Below are 18,610 nucleotides of genomic sequence, written 5' to 3'. Positions count from 1 at the left end.
AGCAGGGATAGAGGGACCGGTCCTTCTTCTCTAGAAAAAGAACCCAAGCTCCTTCCAAAAAGTAAGACCTCAGAATAAAACGAGAGGGTCTAGGTTTATCCACTATACAGAATATTCTCACATGGCTAGTGTCTGGCTAGTTATGGGATTTACATCTTTTACATATTTTTTTAGGTTTCACTCAGATGATAAAAACAGAAGCCCAACAGAAATGGTGCAGATGGACTCTAATGTAACCTATTAGTGATCTACTAAAATCAACAGATATTTTAGACTTTTATAGTTATATAGTTAGACTTTTATTTCTCTGTTACAAAAACTTTCAAAACAAAATCAGAAAAAAATTGAATTCTGTTTGGTGCCAAAAAAGGGCAATGCATGGACTGGTCCATAACCCTGACTCGCTGAAGAGAGGCTGCAGAGGTGAGGCACCAGCATAGGGGTTTGTTTTCTCTCATTTCTTGCTTAGAGTATGTCTATGTGAGCAGCCGGGGTACCAACCATCAGATTGTCCTGGAGAAGATGAAGAAAAATATAGGCCTCCAAAAACAGGGAACCAGGAATATCACAAATCCAAGGATTCAGGACAATCTCCATTGTGTCCAGAAGGGGACAGGCAACATATAGACAGAGATGCTTGTGGCTTTCTATACTAAAGTATAACAAGTCTACCACCTTTCAAAGTAGTCCTGGAACATAGTGTGTGTCTCCCCATTTGACAACTGGGATAATTTACTGTATGATCACAGATCACCAAAGACGATTTCTGTTTTGCACCGCATTTAACAGGGGATTTTGGTGCATCGGCGCCGCTTGCATGCGACACAAATTGGGGGGCGGCCCGTCAGACAGCGCGACGGATTCGGACTACGCACGGGATTTAACATTTCAAATTGTGTCGCAAGACACACACTGGTAAGAAGAAGGTGAACTCCGGGGACCTGAGCGGGGAGCGACACATGCAGGATATCAGGCGCACGATCTTAGTGACTCTCCGCACAGCACATTATACATGGACAATGCACTTACATGCACCGGGAAGAAGAAGGTGAACTCCGGGGACCTGAGCGGGGAAGTGACACATGCAGGATATCGGGCGCAGGATCTTAGTGACTCCCCGCACAGCGCATTATACACGGACAATGCACTTACATGCACCAGGAAGAAGAAGGTGAACTCCAGGGACCTGAGCGGGGAAGCGACACATGCAGGATATCGGGCGCAGGATCTTAGTGACTCCCCGCACAGCGCATTATACACGGACAATGCACTTACATGGACCAGGTAGAAGAAGGTGAACTCCGGGGACCTGAGCGGGGAAGTGACACATGCAGGATATCGGGTACAGGATCTTGGTGACTCCCCGCACAGCGCATTATACACGAACAATGCACTTACATGCACCAGGAAGAAGAAGGTGAACTCCAGGGACCTGAGCGGGGAAGCGACACATGCAGGATATCGGGTGCACGATCTTAGTGACTACCAGCACAGCGCATTATACACGGACAATGCACTTACATGCACCGGGAAGAAGAAGGTGAACTCCGGGGACCTGAGCGGGGAAGCGACACATGCAGGATATCGGGCGCAGGATCTTAGTGACTCCCCGCACAGCACATTATACACGGACAATGCACTTACATGCACCAGGAAGAAGAAGGTGAACTCCGGGGACCTGAGCGGGGAAGTGACACATGCAGGATATCGGGTGCAGGATCTTAGTGACTCCCCGCACAGCGCATTATACACGGACAATGCACTTACATGCACCAGGAAGAAGAAGGTGAACTCCAGGGACCTGAGCGGGGAAGCGACACATGCAGGATATCGGGTGCACGATCTTAGTGACTCCCCGCACAGCGCATTATACAGGGACAATGCACTTACATGCACCGGGAAGAAGAAGGTGAACTCCGGGGACCTGAGCGGGGAAGCGACACATGCAGGGTATCGGTGCAGGATCTTAGTGACTCCCCGCACAGCGCATTGTACACGGACAATGCACTTACATGCACCAAGAAGAAGAAGGTGAACTCCAGGGACCTGAGCGGGGAAGCGATACATGCAGGATATCAGGCACAGGATCTTAGTGACTCCCCGCACAGCATTATACAGGGACAATGCACTTACATGCACCAGGAAGAAGAAGGTGAACTCCGGGGACCTGAGCGGGGAGGTGACACATGCAGGATATCGGGCACAGGATTTTAGTGACTCCCTGCACAGCGCATTATACATGGACAATGCACTTACATGCACCAGGAAGAAGAAGGTGAACTCTGGGGACCTGAGCGAGGAAGTGACACATGCAGGATATCGGGTGCAGGATCTTAGTGACTCCCCGCACAGCGCATTATACACGGACAATGCACTTACATGCACCAGGAAGAAGAAGGTGAACTCCAGGGACCTGAGCGGGGAAGCGACACATGCAGGATATTGGGTGCAGGATCTTAGTGACTCCCCGCACAGCGCATTATACACGGACAATGCACTTACATGCACCAGGAAGAAGAAGGTGAACTCCAGGGACCTGAGCGGGGAAGAGACACATGCAGGATATCGGATGCATGAGCTTTGTGAATTGCGCCGGACTTAATCTTCGCCGGACCGTCCGGATCGGGGGTCGTGACAGGACCGGGTAAGTAAATTTGCCCATAATGTCAAGATTAATCACAGGCAGCTGCATTGGTCAAAATAAAATGTCAGATTTGGCAACTATAATATAACATCTGATGAGGGGAATTCAGATCTGAAAACATTCTCCTATGGAAAGTAAAGTGTCAGGCTTCACAACAGATGAGATCCATCCATGTGGCATCTATTTTTCACTGATGCTTATAAACTGTGGTCTAAGAGTAATCCATAAAACGCAGTTCAGTGCATCACATGATGACACACAGTCAGTTAACTCCGAAGTTACCTGGCCCCAAAAATCGTCTTCTGTATAATCGTGAATCCTTTAACGGATTCACGATTATTCATGAACAAGTGAGTGCTTATCTCATCCATTCCAATTTTCTGGGAAAAGAAAGGCGTTCCTGGAGGATTGTGCACCTGGAGCTGAGCGGGTTCGTTGGCGTGTGTGTATACACAACAGTGGCATAAATAGTTTTAGCACAGCTGGAGAGATCTAGCCTCGTATATAACTCTCATCCTTACTTATAAAATCATATTCAGCTAAGGGCAGTGAGGCCAGAGCAGCTTCTCTGACTTCCCATAAGTCTGTGCTCTCCTCTCTCCCACTAGGAGTTCTAGGACACAAATTATTACACACACATATACATCTATGCGCTGTTAGACACATAGACCTATAATCTAATACAGCTTTATGACTACTATACTCATTACCAGATGTTCAGAAGATGCTATCACTCTTTCCTCATTCTAGGACAATGGAGGATGGGGAGTACATAGAACGGAGGAGACAGAGCACACACAGAGATAAAATGAGGGAGCTGCTGCTGCTTCATGTAATTACTGGGCAGAGATCAGAATTAGCTCAGTGCACATCCCCACCCCCTCAGCCTTCTGTGCCATAGACTGCTCTTCTTTCACTCTACGGATTGTTATTAGCAACCTCTTAGCATCCAGAATGCTGGGGTGACGGAGAAGGCTGGCACAGAATGATAGCGGAGAAAAAGCGGCACTAAGGTAATGAAATTACACTGGGAAAATGTAAGTTTTCAGCTATTGCAGCTATAGAACAAATATTACTTTGAAGTGCAGCTGGAGAGTTTATAAACAGCTCTATGAACTGAACAATGTAAAAGTATGTTACTACATGTATGTATTCTACATTGTTATGTCATTGTTAGTGAGTGTCAAATTAACCGACTAACTTAGCTTTATGGCAAGGTGTCGTTAAACCCGCCTGGAGATGGCTCGTGGGTAAGCATGCGCAGACTCTAAGTTTCCCTTTGGGTTTGGGATTTTTGTGGCCTGTGCGACCCGGACATATTGTGGGATTGAACAGCCAATCCGAGAAATGAATGCCTCTAGCAATTAGCTATGGCTTTGACTAGCCAGGGGGACAGTCACAGCCATGGCTACTACCTAGGGGTGTTCATTTCTGAGATTGGCTGTTCGACCAACTATTCAGCAATACGTCCAGATTTAGAGGCTACACGAACGGAAACTTCGGGTCCCATCATCTACTCAGGGGCTTTAGTATTTTATGTTTTTTAGGTATTAAAACATTATAAACTATATAAATGTTGTATCTCCATAATTGTACTGACGCACGAGGTTGTGTCTTCTGCGCCTCTTTCCATAGTCTGTGAAAATAAAGCCATATTTTTTGTCATTCCGGCCTATTTGCAATTTTTTCCAGCTTTCTAGTCCACCGTACAGAAACTCAAATATTTCCATTAGAAATTTCCCGGCAGATAAATAGTCCTCATATATCTCTGTATATGGAAAATGAAAAAGTTAAGGTTCTGGGAATGATGAAAGTAAAAACCAAAAATGCTAAAGCTGCCCCATCTGTACACTTACACAATGCCAGCAATGACTGATCCAGAAGAGATATCCGCATTATTCTTGACAAATTTTTGAGAGCCCCGGATATGATGGGTGACACATGTCATACACAATGTTACCTCTGTGGCCGAGCTCCTCCAGTACAGCGGCCAGGACCGGGGAACCGTGATCCTTCCGTAATACATGAAGACTGACCCACAATGTTATCACAGCTTCTCTTCCTCTCCGGAAAATCTCCTGGAGTAAATCCTGGGCCAAGTTTTTTCTATCATGTTGTAGATCCTTGTATTTCTAGGACACAAGAAAGATCAGACATAAGGGACATTATACAAGGAGACGGAATACACAGGGTTAATATATATACAGAGATATTTCATGTCAGTCTTCTCCATAATTCGATATGTACATCCAGAAGAGCTCCCATCAACAGTCCGTAGCAACACTGGTCTGGATTGGGTCACAAAGGACTGAGATTATGGGGACCTAACCCCGGCACATCATGTCCTCTCACCTCCAGACCTGGGATATTCCGGGAGCTCAGCTCATGTAGAAGTGATGGAAGACTCAGGTTCTCCATGATTTGGAGCAGATCCTCCTGGAAATATTCATACGTCATCCTCAGGACATGAGGTGGATAGTGACAAAGCTGCAGGTAGAACTTTTGGGTCTCAGCATCTGGAAGAGAAGAGACACAAGGATGAAATCTTCCAGGACATGTAGAGGGATGACAGCAGTGGATGGAGAATATTCCTGTCCTGGATCATTGTACAAGGTTCCACTAATGAGAAATTCCCATTCCCTGTAATATATGGGCACGGTGTCTCCATCCCCAGGTGTGCCCACTGCATACATTGCCGACCCACCCATCCACAGTAATTACAGTGGTGACCTCAGGATCATCAGGCTGTTTATATATTCACAATGCAGACATTTATATATTGGTACAGTTTGAATAGTTATATAATTAGTGGCAGGCTAAAAACGTATTTATTCAGGGCGCAGTGTGGATAATTATATATTCAGTGTCAGGATCGGTGGTAGTGGATCCTCTGGACCACCACGGACGATGACGTAAGCCGATACCCGAGACCGGAGTCTAAGTGGCAACCGGTTTTCACCAGTGCCCACCGCAAAGCGGGTTGGACTTGCTGTGGTGTGGTACCACCAGGTCGTTCCACAGGTGCAACTTTGTCCGCGGTGGCGGCCAAGGCGAAGTACAGAATTGTAAGGCAAGCTCATGGTTGGTGACAGGCAGGAGGTCAAGACAGGCAGCACAGGATTACAGTCGAGGACGTAGAGGTAGGTCAGGACAGGCAGCACAGGATTACAGTCGAGGACGTAGAGGTAGGTCAGGACAGGCAGCACAGGATTACAGTCGAGGACGTAGAGGTAGGTCAGGACAGGCAGCACAGGATTACAGTCGAGGACGTAGAGGTAGGTCAGGACAGGCAGCACAGGATTACAGTCGAGGATGTAGAGGTAGGTCAGGACAGGCAGCACGGGATCGGAGTCAGGAATGGAATCAAGGTCACAACGGGAAACCTAGATAATCGCAAATGGCATGGAACAAAGCTTTCTCTCAGGCATAGAGCACAAAGATCCAGCAGGGTGTATAGGGAGAGGCAGGTTTCTATAGAAATCTGGGAAATGGCCAGCGCCAATTAATGATGCGCTGGCCCTATACATTTTTTTAAGCCGGCACACGTGCGTCCTAGGAGACGGGGATGTGCCCACGGCCAAAGGACCAGGAACAGGGGTGGAGAAATGTAAGAAGCGCGGGCAACATGGGTTGCGGGAGCACCCGTGACAGTACCCCCCACTTCTCTCCCCCCCCCTCTTCTTGAACTGGAGGAATTTCTGCAGAAGCCCACGATCCAGAATGTTGTCTTCTGGCTCCCAAGACTTCTCCTCCGGCCTGAACCCCTTCCAGTCAACAAGAAAGAACCGCTTCCCTCTGAATGACTTCATACCCAGGACCTCCTTGACCTCATAGACATCGGTGGAATCCGCCTCAGGAGCTGGAGGTGGTACTTGCCGGGAGAAGCAGTTCAGGATGACAGGTTTCAGAAGGGAGATGTGGAAGGAAATCGGGATGCGCATGGTGGGAGGAAGGCAAAGCCTGTAGACCACGGGATTGATGCGCTTCAGCACCTCAAATGGACCCAGATAGCGAGGACCAGGCTTGTAGCTGGGGGATCTTCACCCGGACGTATCTAGAAGACAGCCCCACCTTATCACCTGGAGACAAGATTGGAGGAGACCTGTGTCTCTTGTCGGCCTGGGTTTTGGTGTTGGCTGATGCCCGAAGTAGAGACTGCTGTTTTTGCTCCCAGATTGACTTGAGATCTTGAACCAATTCCTCCACATCAGGAACATCAGAAGAGGTGGGCGTTGATGTCATCCAAAGACAACAATGAAAGGAGTGGCAGATTCGGAGTCCAGAGAATTATATGAGAATTGTTAATAGAGAAGACCAATTGTCCTGACGAGCAGAGACAAAGTGCAGTATATAGCAACCCAAGAGTCTGGTTGACCCTCTCCACTTGACCATTAGTCTGCAGATGATATGCAGACGAGAAATCCAGTTTAACTTGCAGTTGACCGCACAGGGACCGCCAGAAACGGGAAACAAACTGGACCCCACGGTCCGAGACAATGTGCAGGGGAGATCCAGGTAGCCGGAAGATGTGCAGGAAGAACAAGCCTGCAAGGCATGGAGCCGACGGCAGACCTGGCAGAGGAAAAAAGTGGGACATCTTAGATAAGCAATCTGTTACCACCCAGATGACTGTAATACTGGAAGAAGATGGGAGATCCGTAATAAAATCCATGGCTATGTGAGTCCACGGGCAACTGGGTATCGGCAACGGCAGGAGCAGACCTGCTGGCTTGAGACATGATGACTTGTTACGCGCACAGTAAGCGCAGGAACCCACAAAACCTCGAACATCCTTGACCAGATCTGGCCACCAGTAGTACTGAGACATGAGAGCAATAGATCTTTACACCCCAGGGTGCCGCAAAGCGGGTTGGACTTCCTGCGGCGTGGTAGAGGCAGCACAGGATTACAGTCGAGGACGTAGAGGTAGGTCAGGACAGCCAACACAGGATCGGAGTCAGGAACGGAATTGAGGTCACAACGGGATATCAGGATAATCGCAAATGGCATGGAACAAAGCTTTCTCTCAGGCATAGAGCACAAAGATCCGGCAGGGTGTATAGGGAGAGGCAGGTTTATATAGAACTCTGGGAAAGGCCAGCGCCAATTAACAATGCGCTGGCCCCTTAAATTTTCTGAAGCCGTCATACGCACGCCCTAGCAGACGGGGACGCGTGCGCACGGCCGGGGGATCGGGAACAGGAGCGGGGAAAGGTAAGAAGTGCGGGCGTCACCCTGGGGAACACGGTGGGGCACAGGTGAGCCCGCGACCCGAAATACGGGTAGGGGGAGCACCTGTGGCATTCAGGATGCACAGTGTGAATAATTATATATTCAGGGGGCACAGTGTGGATAGTTATATATTCAGGGGGCACTGTGTGGATAGTTATATATTCAGGGGGCACAGTGTGGATAGTTATATATTCAGGGGGCACTGTGTGGATAGTTATATATTCAGGGGGCACTGTGTGGAGAGTTATATATTCAGGGGGCATAGTGTGGATAATTATATATTCAGGGGGCACTGTGTGGAGAGTTATATATTCAGGGGGCACAGTGTGGATAGTTATATATTCAGGGGGCACTGTGTGGGTAGTTATATATTCAGGGGCACAGAGTGGATTATTATATATTCAGGGGCACTGTGTGGATAGTTATATATTCAGGGGGCACTGTGTGGATAATTATATATTCAGGGGCACAGAGTGGATTATTATATATTCAGGGGGCACTGTGTGGATAGTTATATATTCAGGGGGCACTGTGTGGATAGTTATATATTCAGGGGGCACTGTGTGGATTATTATATATTCAGGGGGCACTGTGTGGATAGTTATATATTCAGGGGGCACTGTGTGGATAGTTATATATTCAGGGGGCACTGTGTGGATAGTTATATATTCAGGGGGCACAGTGTGGATAGTTATATATTCAGGGGGCACTGTGTGGATAATTATATATGCAGGGGGCACTGTGTAGATAATTATATATTCAGGGGCACTGTGTGGATAGTTATATATTCAGGGGGCACTGTGTGGATTATTACATATTCAGGGGGCACTGTGTGGATAGTTATATATTCAGGGGGCACTGTGTGGATTATTATATATTCAGGGGGCACTGTGTGGATAGTTATATATTCAGGGGGCACTGTGTGGATAGTTATATATTCAGGGGGCACTGTGTGGATAGTTATATATTCAGGGGGCACTGTGTGGATAGTTATATATTCAGGGGGCACTGTGGATAGTTATATATTCAGGGGGCACTGTGTGGATTATTATATATTCAGGGGGCACTGTGTGGATAGTTATATATTCAGGGGGCACTGTGTGGATAGTTATATATTCAGGGGGCACTGTGGATAGTTATATATTCAGGGGGCACTGTGGATAGTTATATATTCAGGGGGCACTGTGTGGATAATTATATATTCAGGGGCACTGTGTGGATAGTTATATATTCAGGGGGCACTGTGTGGATAGTTATATATTCAGGGGGCACTGTGTGGATAGTTATATATTCAGGGGGCACTGTGGATAGTTATATATTCAGGGGGCACTGTGTGGATTATTATATATTCAGGGGGCACTGTGTGGATAGTTATATATTCAGGGGGCACTGTGTGGATAGTAATATATTCAGGGGGCACAGTGTGGATAGTTATATATTCAGGGGGCACTGTGTGGATAGTTATATATTCAGGGGGCACTGTGTGGATAGTTATATATTCAGGGGGCACTGTGTGGATAGTTATATATTCAGGGGCACTGTGTGGATAATTATATATTCAGGGGGCACTGTGTGGATAATTATATATTCAGGGGGCACTGTGTGGATAGTTATATATTCAGGGGGCACTGTGTGGATAGTTATATATTCAGGGGGCAATGTGTGGATAGTTATATATTCAGGGGCACTGTGTGGATAGTTATATATTCAGGGGGCACTGTGTGGATAGTTATATATTCAGGGACACAGAGTGGATTATTATATATTCAGGAGGCACTGTGTGGATTATTATATATTCAGGGACACAGGAAACACTTCACAGTCATTACAATGTACACAAACTTTACAAAGATACTAATATAAGGGAACAAGATATAATATTAATATTAAAAGAAGTGAGAAGTTGAGGAGGAAACTTTACCATCACTGGTAGATATAATGTCCATTGTGGATGTTTGATAGTTGATCAATTCTGCAAGATAAGAAAAACCTTCATTACAATAAGAAGACACAGAACGAGTTACCCCCATCACATCCTGACTCTTCCATCGTCTCTGTCTATACATTGCTCTGTCTATTGGGGATTGTTGTCAGTTGATTGAACTGCAGTTTTTTGCCAGGTTTTTTCAAATTCCTTTATTGAAAGAGTAACAATTGTACATAAAAAAGCATCAGATTGTAATGGTTACATGTTTGTTATTTCCATATTCTGTATGTACAATAAAGCATAAATTGGTATATTCTTCTGGATATCTATAGATCTATGAATGTAGCAAGTATTACATATCCATAAGGTCTAAATCTTTACAATACTATATTGATAAAGAAACAAAGTTTGAACAAGAATGTGGGGATGGAAAGGCGTAGGAAAAGAGGGGAGGGAAGGTTGGGTACAGTATTCTTAGTCTGCCAGGGTGGTGTAATCAGGAGAATTTACACATTTTATCCAAGGGTCCCATGTCTGCATGTGAACTGTCGCTGAGCGTTGATGCTCTGCAGAGAGCTCCTCCATCTTCTGCAAATGTCATATTTCAGTGAACCAGTCTGTCACTGAAGGTACTCTAGTGGATTCCCATAGTCTTGGGATCGTGCAGCAATCAAGAGGAAGCCAACCAGGGGCCTTCTAGCCTTAGTGAGGGGTGTATCAGGCATGGATAGTAGGAGTTGTGCTGGTGGCAGGGGTCCACTACCACCTAGACAAAATTTTAAAGTTAGTTTCCTGAGTTTTGCCGGAAACCGATATTTTATGACAAAGCTCAAACGCTTTTAGCCAGTCTTCTGGTGTGAAGGTTGTTCCAAGCTCTTTCTCCCACATTTTCACATAAGGAGGGGGTGTTTTTGCCCATTCGTCTTGGAATAGACCATAAAGGACTGATATAGTGTGGGGAGTTGTTGAGGAAGATGTGCACAAGTTTTCGAAAGGCCTGGTTTCTCGATGTAGGTTTAGGAGATTTTTGTGTGAATTGTAAAAATGGGATAGTTGAGTGTATTCCCGAGTTGTGCAGGGCATGTCCAAATATGAAGGGAATAAGCTGTTGAGAGGGCGAAGGGAATCATTTTCTAGGAGATCTATGAATCTAAGGGGTGTGTTCCGTCTGAGGGGGCTTAGAAAGTCTGGTTTGGTCCCCGGGGGAAAATCAGGGTTATCTGTGATTGGGGTCATGGGCCCATCAGGGTCAAATAGGCGAGAGTCCGCGTCAAGTCTTTTAAGTGTTTTAAGGACCTGAAGTGCCACAAAGGGGAGGGTGTTTTGGCGGTGGGCCAACGAGGTGTAGGTATGCGACCAGGGCAAGGTAGTCAATGGGAGATAAGCTATCTTCAAGTTGAACCCATAGCTTTTTCTTTTTACCGTGAAACCAGTCCAGAATCCGTGCATAGGATGAGGCGAGGTAGTAGCTTTTACAATCTGGAAGTCCTAAGCCCCCTTGCAGTTTCCTAAGAATCAGCGTGGTTCTAGCTATTCTGGGGGAGCAAGCGGACCAGAGAAACTTGTTGATGATGCTTACTAATTTCCTAAAGAACAATTTGGGTAGTGCCAATGGGATTGTCTGGAAGAGGTATAAGAGTTTTGGTAATCTTAATTGAATTTACTCTTCCTACCCAAGAAATCTGTTTGGACGCCCAGTTTGTCAGTTCCCTTTTAGTTTTTTGTAGGAAGGTGTCATAGTTCAATGCATAAATGGATTTAAGGTCTGAAGGGATTTGGATTCCCAAGTATGTAATGGCTTTTTGCTGCCAGGTGAAAGGAAATCTAGAGCTTAAGTGTCTTGTTTCCACTTCTGAGAGGCCTATGCCCATCGCTATACTTTTGGTTAAATTGATTTTATGATTACTGAAATAGCCAAAGGTTTCAAGGGCTTTCATAAGTGGAGGTAATGAAGAGCTTGGGTCAGTTAAATATAGGAGGACATCGTCCGCAAAGGCGGAACATTTATATTCATGGTCTCCAATCGTGATTCCTGTTATTTCGGGATTTGTTCGGATGGCATTTAGGAGATGCTCTATTACCAAAGCGTACAATAGGGGGGGATGGGGGGCAACCCTGTCTTGTTCCATTGAGAATAGAAAAAGAGGGGGAAAGTGAGCCATTAATTTTTATTTGCGCTTGGGGTGTACTATATAGGGATTTGATCCTAGTTCTTATTATCGGACCCAAACCTATTTGCGATAGAGTTTCTTCTAGGAAGGTCCAGTTCACCCTATCAAACGCTTTTTCAGCGTCGAGTGAGAGCAAGAGAGTAGGGACCCTCTTCTGAGTAATCTGGTGTACTAGGGAGAAGGATTTCAGGGTATTATCTCTGGCCTCTCTAGAGGGTATAAACCCTACCTGATCAGGGTGGACCAGGTTCTCCAGGAGTTTCGCAAGCCTACACGCAATCATTTTTGCATAAATTTTGGTGTCTGTGTTAATGAGCGATATAGGTCTGTAACTGGGGCAAAGTTGGGGGTCTTTCCCTTCTTTAGGGATTATTGTGATGTGGGCGTGAAGAAATGAAGGTGGGAAGGGGTTGGACGGGGAGGTTGCATTAAATGTGTCTAATAAGCTTGGTGAGACCTCGTTCAGTAAGGTTTTATAGAAAGCTGCAGTGTACCCGTCAGGCCCAGGACTTTTGCCCCCCGCTAGAGAGTTTATAACAGATTGGAGTTCTTCTAAAGTGAAGGGCAAGTCAAGTTTTTCTGTGTCTGCTTTTGTCAAGGTGGGGAGAGCCGTGCTGCGGATATATTGGTTCAGTGATTGCATGGGGTGTGGTGGTGCAAAGGCCGTTGATGGCCGCGGGGAGGTTGTAGAGGGACTGGTAATATGAGGAGAAGGCTTCGGTGATCTCTTCAGTGGAATGAACCATTGCACCGGCACTATTTTTGATCGAGGCTATGTAGGTTGAGGCCCTTTTGTTGCGTAAAGCTTTAGCTAGAAGCCTGCCCGGTTTATTCCCCCATTCGTATAGAGAGCGGGCACAGAGGTGTTTGTATCGTTTTTGTTTGGCTTCAATTAGGGTATTAACCCCTACGGGACGCAGCCTCTTTTGGCCTTAAGGACGCGGTCCCATTTTTCAAATCTGACCTGTGTCACTATAAGTGGTTATAGCTTTGGAACGCTATAAGATATCCAGGGGATTTTGAGATTGTTTTCTCGTGACACATTGTACTTCAAATTAGTTTAAAAATTTGGATGAAATCTTTTGCGTTTAGTTATGAAAAAAACCAAAATTTGGCAAAAATTTGGAAAAATTCTTTATTTTCAACATTCTAAATTCTCTACTTTTGATGCAGATAGTCATAGCACCCAAATAAATTCATAACTTACATTTCCCAAATGTCTGCTTTATGTTGGCATGGTTTTTTAAGATTCCACATATTTTACTAGAATGTTATGAGGCTCAGAATTTAGGTATCATTTTTCACATTTTTTGTAAAATCACCAAAACCCGTACTTAGATGGACCTGCTCAACTTCTAATTGACACCGAGAGGCCTAAATAATAGCGAGACTCATAAATTACCCCATTGTGGAAACTACACCACTCAATGTATGAACAACCACTTTTAAGAAGTTTGTTAACCCTTTAGGTGTTTTATAGGGGTTAAAACAAAATGGAGGTGCAGTCTGCAAATTGTAATATTTTTTCACAATACACTCATTTTGGGTGGAAAATTAAACATTTACAATGGATTAAATTAAAAAAGGCTCCACAAAGTTTGTTACCCAATCTCTCCCGAGTACACGGATACCCCATATGTGGTGGTAACCTGCTGTATGGGCGCACGGCCGGGCATAGAAGGGAAGGAGGTGCCATGCAGATCAGATTTGCTATGTCACATTGTACAGGCTAAAATTTTTTTCTTTTTTTAATGTGGACCTATAGGGGCTTATTTCTTTTGCCACATGAGATGCACTTTTCTGGTACGTAATTTCGGGGAATCTATAGGCTAATTGGTGAGATTTTATTAACTCTTTGTTGGTGGAGGAAATGAAAATCATCACTTTTTAGGAAGATTTTTGTTTGTTTTTTTTTGGCCGTTTACCATACCATAAAAATAGTATATTATTTTTATTCTATGGGTCGCCACGATTACGAAAAGACCTCATTTATATAGATTTTTTATTTTTTCCCATTTTTACTGAATAAAAAGTAATTTGGCAAAAATGTTGTTAATTTTAGCATCACCGACTTTCATATGCATAACTTTTTTATTTTTCGCCTCACAAATCTGTTTAAGGGCTTATTTTTTGCGAGAAGGATGGTTCTTTTTAGTGGTCTTATTTTAGATTGCATAACATTTTTTAAATTAATTTTTAGAGCATTTTTTATAGGGTATTAATTGAAAATTGTCTTTTTTTTGGAGCTTTTTTTGGGGTTTTTTTAACGGGGTTCACTTGGCGAATCTAATAATGATTCTGTTTTATTATTCAGATTGTTACGGACGCAGGGATACCAAATATGTGGGGGTTTTGTGTATTTTATTCAATTGTACTGAATAAAAACCAATTTGGAGAAAATCTTGTTCATTTTAGCATCACCATCTTTTCATATGCATAACTTTTTTATTTTTCGGCTGACAAATCTAGTTAGGGGCTTATTTTTTGCGAGAAGAGTTGTTCTTTTTAGTGGGCTTATTTTGGAGTGCATAACATTTTTTAAATCACTTTTTAGAGCATTTTTTATAGGGTATTAATTAAAAATTATCTTTTTTCGGAACGTTTTTGCGTTTTTTTTTCTACGGCGTTTACCGTGCGGGTCCAGTAACGATTCGGTTTTATTATACAGATTGTTACGGACGCGGCAATACCAAATATGCGGGTTTTTTTTGTGTTTTTGTGTTTTTTATACTTTATTAAGTGTTTTTATAGGAAAGTGACATTTTAGGGGCTTATATTTTAATGTATTTATTTTTTATTTATTGTAATGTGATAACTTTAGTGTTTTTTACTTTTTTTTACTTATACATACTTGAACTTAAACCAGTGATGCTCTGATCACCGGTTTAAGTTCAATACACTGCTCTACAATACTATTTTATTGTAGAGCAGTGTAAACTGTCTGAGCAAGCTTGCGCATGCTCAGACAGTTTACAGTCAGACCCGGAAGGGGTCTGGCTGCCATGGCAACCGGGCAGCTCCGAGGCACATGCCAGTCCTCGGAGCTGCCCAGAAGTGGATCGGATCCCCCGGTAAGCGGCACGGGGGATCCGATTCACGGCGCAGACACCCTTACACGCCGCGGTCATGCTTGACCGCGGCGTGTAAGGGGTTAACACCCGCGATCGGAGCCGGCTCCGATCGCGGGTGTTAGCGCAGGCTGTCAGCTGTACTAGACAGCTGACAGCCGCTGCTTCTGGTGCCGGCTCCGTTCGCGAGCCGGTGCCAGAAGCAGGACGTTATAGAACGTCCCCGTGCGCTAAGCATCTAGCCCCGGGGACGTACTATAACGTCCTGGTGCGCCTAGGGGTTAATTTGATGTCTTACTGCTGTAAGCTCCCCGAGTGTTGCCAGAAGGAGGTTTTGTTTATGTTTGGCTTCTAGATTATGAAGGGTATCTGTTAGGGATTTAAGTTTAATCCCGGCAGCTTTTTTTAGGTGTGATCCATGTTTTATAAGGATACCCCTCAGGTTTCGCTTCAGAATTTCCCACTTAAAGGCCGGGAGTGTGGTGTCATGTTGATGGTCTAAGTGAAATCTATTGGTAACTTCTTTTAATTCTGTGAGGCATAGCTGAACTTGGAGAAGAGATTCGTTTGACCTCCAATTAAACGGGGTACGTTTGCCTGGCAGAAGGGATAAAGTACATGTTACTGGGGCATGGTCTGAGGCGATGATTGAGCCAATCTCGGAGCTCATTGCGGATGGGAGAAGGTGATGCTGGATGTAAATGTAGTCAATCCTACTGTAGGAGTTATGGACCTGGGAATAGAAAGTGTAGTCCCTTTCTTCTGGGTGGTGTAACCTCCATATATCACATAATTGTAAAGAGTGAAGGAGTTTGCGCAAACGATTAAGTTTGCCGTATGATACTGAGGATTTGCCTGCTGAGGTGTCCAGTAGAGGATTTATGGCGAGATTGAAGTCACCACAAAGAATTAGGGTGCCCCTTGCAAACTCAGTTAGATCCTCTAAGATTTTGAGTAGATAATTTGTCTGGTTAATGTTCGGAGTACAGGCGGTCCCCTACTTAAGAACACTCGACTTACATACGACCCATAGTTACAAACGGACCACTGGATATTGGTAATTTCCTGTACTTTAGTCCTAGGCTACAATAATCAGCTGTAACCGTTATCACAGGCGTCTGTAATGAAGCTTTAGTGTTAATATTGATTCCCAACATTTTTAAAATCCAATTGTCACAGAGACCAAAAAAGTTCTGGCTGGGATTACAATGATAAAATATACAGTTCCGACTTACATACAAATTCAACTTAAGAACGAACCTACAGACCCTATCTTGTATGTAACCCGGAGACTGCCTGTATAGATATTTGCGAAGGTGTATTCTGCGCCTTGAATGTCACATTTTATAAAGAGGTATTTGGCCTCGGGATCCAATTTAGAGTCTAGTACTGTACAGTGTGCAGATTTGTGAATGAAAATTGAGACACCTTTGGATTTATTCTCCGAGTTCGTACAGTGAAATTGTGTGGGGTAATGTTTACTCTTAATTACTGGCATGTGGTTCATCTTAAAGTGAGTCTCTTGTACACATAATATGTGAACCCTCTGCTTATGAAACGAGTACAAAATCTGTGTCCTTTTCTCGGGTAAATTTAAGCCTTTGGTATTGAAAGAGGCAATTTTAAACGGGAGGGCAGATGTTGTACTCATTGTCTCTAGGCCCTTGGTTGTGTCTGGTTTTAAATTGCAATGATGTTATTGGGAAAGAGGGGGGAGGGGGGGTTAGGAAAGGGGTAAAGGATGAGGTATTAAACACTTGTGTCAGGGGTCGAAAAAGAAAATAAAAAGAAAACTTCCGGGTTGGTAACTAACCCAGCGAGGGTACTATTTGAGGTAGTGCTTAAGCACAAATTTCAACCGTAGTGTCTTACTACAGCTACACCTATGGGGGTAAGTGGTTAAGACAAGATCAAATAAGTCAAAGTAATAGATTAATAAAAGAACAAACAAACAATGACATAAAGTTCCGTAGAGGCCTTTTGGTTTTGCTGGAGAAACGGTAACTATATTTGGGGCTAACATATATGTAAAGAACGTTGGCGGGGGGTAGGGGTGCGGAATAGTGGCATTTTGCTTTGTTTGCCGCATCCATGTTTCAGTTAAAAGAGGAGGGAGTATCAAAGTCCTTTTAACTATTCTGCTGGGAAGTGCAGGGGCGATTTGCTGCTCAGATCAGACCTAAAAAACCTAGAAAGAATAATCCCAGGTTGGTATGGTGGTTAACCTATAAGAACATAGAATTTTGTATAAACGATACAGAACCTCCATGTTTCTGTAGTAAACATAAACCAGTTCCTTGGATTTAATTGAAAGAGGGGCGGACCCTGTTTCTTTGGCGTTGTGGGCGAGGTGAGGTAGATCCTGAGGACCATTCTGACCCGGCTGTAGTTGGACCTGAGGGTAGGCTAGGACGATCAATTGATGGAAGATCCCAGTCAGGGAGCGACATTGAAGGGAGATTTAGAGATCTTAGGAAAGAGGGCAGCTCCTCCGGATGTGAAAGGGATGCTTGACCGTTGGTGGAACGTGCATGGAGAGCAAAAGGAAAACCCCATCTGTATGTGGCTCTCTGTCTGAGGGTGCGCCTGGAGAGATCTGGGAACAATGCAATTTATGCTCCATCAAAGTCCAAGTCGCCTTTTTGTCTTGCTTTTAGCATTATTTGATCTTTTATAGCGAAGAAGTGGACTCTGCATATGACGTCACGCGGCCTAGCAGGATCAGAACTCCGGGCTCGGAGAGCCCTATGAGCACGGTCGATTTCTATGTGGGTATCTACAGGTCGATCCAGTAACAAATTGAATATTCCAGTGAGGGTAGGAATGAGATCAGCAGCATGCGTTGCTTCCGGGAGTCCCCTGATTCTGATGTTATTTCGACGGTTTCTATTCTCTAGGTCATCTAGATGGGATGCTAACTGTCTCATTTGAGCATTTTGATTTGCTGCTTTCTCTTGTATCTCTGATATGGCGACAGTGACCTCCTCTCTGAATGTTTCAAGAGCACCGACTTTATCTTGTATTGCGTTAACCTCTGTTTGGACCTTCTGTAGATCCTGGTGCCAAGCTCCCTTTAGATCTGTTGCTAGTGTATCCATATCTCCCTTAGATGGAAGGAGTGCTAAGAGAGCTTGTAATTCAGGGTGACCCTGTAATGCACGGATAGCAGCTTCCGGGGATGGTAGGTTAGCCTGTGGTGTCCCTCCTACCTCCCTTTCAGTATCCTTCTGGGATGTGGGTAGAGATAATAATAATAATAATCTTTATTTATATAGCGCCATCATATTACGTAGCGCTTTACAAATCATAGGAAACAAATACAAATATAATATAACATGACAGAGCACAACATTTGTATGGAACAACAGGAGTGAGGTCCCTGCTCGCCAGAGCTTACGGTTTATGAAGATGATGGGGTAACACGAGGTAAAAGAATATTTAATGGTCAAGCCATTCTTCTTAGGGAATAGAACAAAATATAATAAATGCAATTGCTGTCGCTTGAACCACTCAGCCGTCATCTTATATACCAGGTCCAGGGTGAATGGGACTGCAGAGAAGTCTGGTG

The 18,610-nt window shown here is 44.5% G+C and overlaps 1 protein-coding gene across 1 annotated transcript in view; it reads right to left on the bottom strand.

The window, feature by feature from the left end:
• LOC140068882 (NACHT, LRR and PYD domains-containing protein 3-like) overlaps positions 1-12,617 on the bottom strand; it is a 40,999-nt gene extending 28,382 nt beyond the window's left edge. The window contains exons 1-6 of the mRNA XM_072114244.1: positions 12,204-12,617; positions 11,477-11,608; positions 11,226-11,424; positions 9,798-9,848; positions 4,997-5,160; positions 4,605-4,776 (exon numbers count right to left, since the gene is read on the bottom strand). Coding sequence (XP_071970345.1) covers positions 4,605-4,776; positions 4,997-5,160; positions 9,798-9,848; positions 11,226-11,424; positions 11,477-11,608; positions 12,204-12,617 — 1,132 coding nt within the window. The remainder of the gene's footprint in view (positions 1-4,604; positions 4,777-4,996; positions 5,161-9,797; positions 9,849-11,225; positions 11,425-11,476; positions 11,609-12,203) is intronic.
• Positions 12,618-18,610: the final 5,993 nt, after the last annotated feature.

The sequence above is a fragment of the Engystomops pustulosus genome, chromosome 7 (assembly GCF_040894005.1).
Source record: "Engystomops pustulosus chromosome 7, aEngPut4.maternal, whole genome shotgun sequence".
NCBI classification, from domain to species: Eukaryota; Metazoa; Chordata; class Amphibia; order Anura; family Leptodactylidae; genus Engystomops; species Engystomops pustulosus.
Note: the sequence above shows the minus strand (reverse complement) of the source record. Positions and strands in the feature narration are given on the sequence as shown.